The following is a 2875-nucleotide window of genomic DNA, read 5'->3' on the forward strand; positions in this document are numbered from 1 at the left end:
CGGGACTAACCGGGAGTAAAGGGGTCTCCACGGACTACGAAATTTAGACTCGGGACTAAACCTTCTTTAGTCCGGGTCTAATTAGTTCCGACATTTTTGTTGAGGATCGAAGATCATTTCTCTACTAGTGTCCAATTCAGCTGATGGACTCCAGTTGGGATTTATCCAATGTTGCGTTGGCACTATTCATTGTCAGGTGTGTATAGAACTTCACTGCTCAAGCTTGACTAGAATGTCATTATTACTCTACCATGCAGTCATGTTCAAGTTTGAAGGTTTTCACCCACGAAAAACCCGCAGTTGTGTTGTGTTGTTTTGAGAGTATTTTTTTTGCAAAAAACTGTGAAGTTGTGCTCGGTGATGCATTCTTGAGCTGCAGGTTGTATGGTACGAGGTGCGGTTGAGGTTTTGCCTCCTTGTTGTATGATTTTTGGGCGTGTTTTCTTTTATAAACTAGATCAATTATCTTATTCTAATATGATTATGGCAAATCAAAAGCTTTCTCGATCCTTTAAAAAACAATTTCTGAACTAGGTAGACACGGCCGCCTTGAGATTGTGCTCAAGCTCAGCCACTGGATAAGACAACGATTGGCTGTAAAACACATGGCAAAATTTGCTCATTTGTGGGACACAAAAATAGAAATTCTCGATGAAATTATACTCAATATATAAACGACAGAATAACATTGATCTCCACATAAAGATAGCTGGACGGATTTGCAGAAGTAATATGTTTATTAAAACAACAGGCTGGTGCGTAGACCAAATCCCAAGCTTGACGACATGAAAGGTAACCATATATAGAAAATAACCGCTACAGACCCATATATCTCGAAAGGTCCTGCGATCAGGTAGCGGTTTGCTAGCTCTTGGTGTAGAAGGGCACGACTGTGTAGATGGTCTGCATGACGGTGGCGACGAGCAGGATAATGGCCCCAATTAGAGAGATGAACACCCAGGGATTGCTCAGGTACTTGTGTTCGAAGATGGCGCACCACTTGTTCCGGCGTTTCTTGCAGTGGGCATTCACCTTCCGTTGCACGTCGTTCAGCCAGCTGTTCGGGGACAACAATGCTCCCTTGTTCAGGGTGTTGAACAGGTTCGCCAACGCCTTGTCACTGCCCAGCATGTCAACGATGACTCCTTTAGATTTCAGCAAGGCGACATCACTTTCTGAGTTGATGATGATGTCTATGAAGATTACATAGGACGTCACGTCATCCCCGACATCACCAACTAGCCGCTCGAACGCCATCAAGTTGAGAAAATCTTTCTCGGTTCCATCATCGACTCGAACCACTGGCATGCTCAGAACACCGCTCTCGAAGTCGACGCCACCAATATCTTCAGTGTTGCTTTTCTTGAATTGTACCCCTGCCTGGCTGAGCTCTACAGCCGACGGCATGGTATCCTCCACCTCCGACCCTTGGCGGCCCATACTGGCCGGGCCACAGTAGCTTTTGTGAAGAACGTCTAGGGGGTGGAGACCCAGGTTGTCCATGTCGTCCATGAGCGGGCGTTCCAGATAACGCAGCACCATATTGTTGACTTCTTTAGCGCTCTAAAGATAAACGGTAATAACATAAAATTAAGAACCTTTTTTAGTCAATAATCAAAAGGTACAAAGAGGTGACACCGTATCACCAATTATGTATAACATACGCGACAGATTTTACTACCTAGTACTATTTTTTAGTACCTATATATGTACCAAAATGTTAAAATTTTCTCTCTCGATACCCGTGGATGGATCATGAAAATGCTTTAAGTTAATTGATACTGCTACATTTAATGTGACATCTACTTATGTATAACATGAAAATATGTCGTATAGAAAACTTGACGGTCAAGCTAAGCTTTTAAAAACTTCCCCAAGCCTGCTAATACACCTTAAAAAAGAAATGGAGGGGAGTGCATTTCTACCTTTATAATATAACAGAGCATTGTAAGGCAGTAATGTAGGACTCGAGATAGTTTAATATAAGTATATAATATGGAAGTTGAATTTAAAAAATAGACATACCGGAGATGTACCAAGGCATATAGCTTGTACTAGCCTCTGTACAGCGAGTAGAGGCAACTGGTTTTCCATCACCACAACGTCGTTGCGGATGTCTACCAATAGATAAAGGTTGCTGAAGACGGGGTCATTGGGCCCGTAATCTCCGAATTGAAGAATGATCTCCAACAAGAAGCACCCGTCGACGACCATCATCTCCACAAAGCGACCGCTGTTTGCTCCGCGCCATTTTTCATCTAGGCCTTCGTAGGCGTCCTGGAGCTTGTCAACCACCTCCTCAATAGAAGCAACAAACTCACCGAGGGGCTTCCCCGCACGCTTAACAAGTTGCAGCATTGCCCGGCGCTTGTGCTCTTCCATAGGCAGCAGGTGATGCTCACCATGGTGAAAGGGGCCCAGTGACACCACCTGCGGCTCGTAGACCTCCCTGTTGGTCGTGCGCTTGATCCGCTCTGGCACTCGATAGATGGAGTGCTGCTTCCACCGCGCCATCTCCAGCGATGGGTCGGTGTTCAAGAGCATTTCCTCCATCTCCACGACCCAGCTGCTGCTGTCACTAGCCATGATCACCTTCTCTGCTTGAGCAAACGACACCCTATTGGTTTGCTTAGAGTAAGTTTACCTTGCGTGCTGCTGCGTGTGCAGAGGTATTAGTACATAACTCGAGTGCGGTAGTGAGCTCTATATATAGAGAGAGAGATAGCAGGAGACGCCGGTGTTGCGTTAGATAAATGGGTGGGCGCACCGTGACTTCAAATTCAAATTAATGGGTGCACACGCAGCGCGAGTCTAAATTTAAATTGTTTTAGAAAAATTAATGGAGCTATAAATTTCAACTAAAACTTTGGTATAG

General features: G+C 44.8%; 1 protein-coding gene across 1 annotated transcript; it reads right to left on the reverse strand.

Annotated features, from left to right (window-relative positions):
* Positions 1 to 718: 718 nt before the first annotated feature.
* Positions 719 to 2655, reverse strand: LOC105915038 (UPF0481 protein At3g47200). Its single transcript, XM_012848457.3, has 2 exons — positions 2026 to 2655; positions 719 to 1563 (listed from the first exon to the last, which is right to left on the reverse strand). The coding sequence occupies exons 1-2, from the start codon at positions 2584 to 2586 to the stop codon at positions 865 to 867; spliced, it is 1260 nt and encodes a 419-aa protein (XP_012703911.1). The 5' UTR covers positions 2587 to 2655; the 3' UTR covers positions 719 to 864.
* Between the last annotated feature and the right edge of the window lie 220 nt (positions 2656 to 2875).

This window comes from Setaria italica, chromosome VIII, assembly GCF_000263155.2.
Source record: "Setaria italica strain Yugu1 chromosome VIII, Setaria_italica_v2.0, whole genome shotgun sequence".
Classification (NCBI taxonomy): domain Eukaryota; kingdom Viridiplantae; phylum Streptophyta; class Magnoliopsida; order Poales; family Poaceae; genus Setaria; species Setaria italica.

Coding starts and splice junctions, on each gene's coding strand:
- LOC105915038 (XM_012848457.3), bottom strand. CDS start 2,586: ATGGCTAGTGACAGCAGCAGCTGGGTCGTGGAGATGGAGGAAATGCTC. Junction 1,564..2,025: donor TATGCCTTGGTACATCTCCG/GTATGTCTATTT, acceptor GTTTATCTTTAG/AGCGCTAAAGAAGTCAACAA.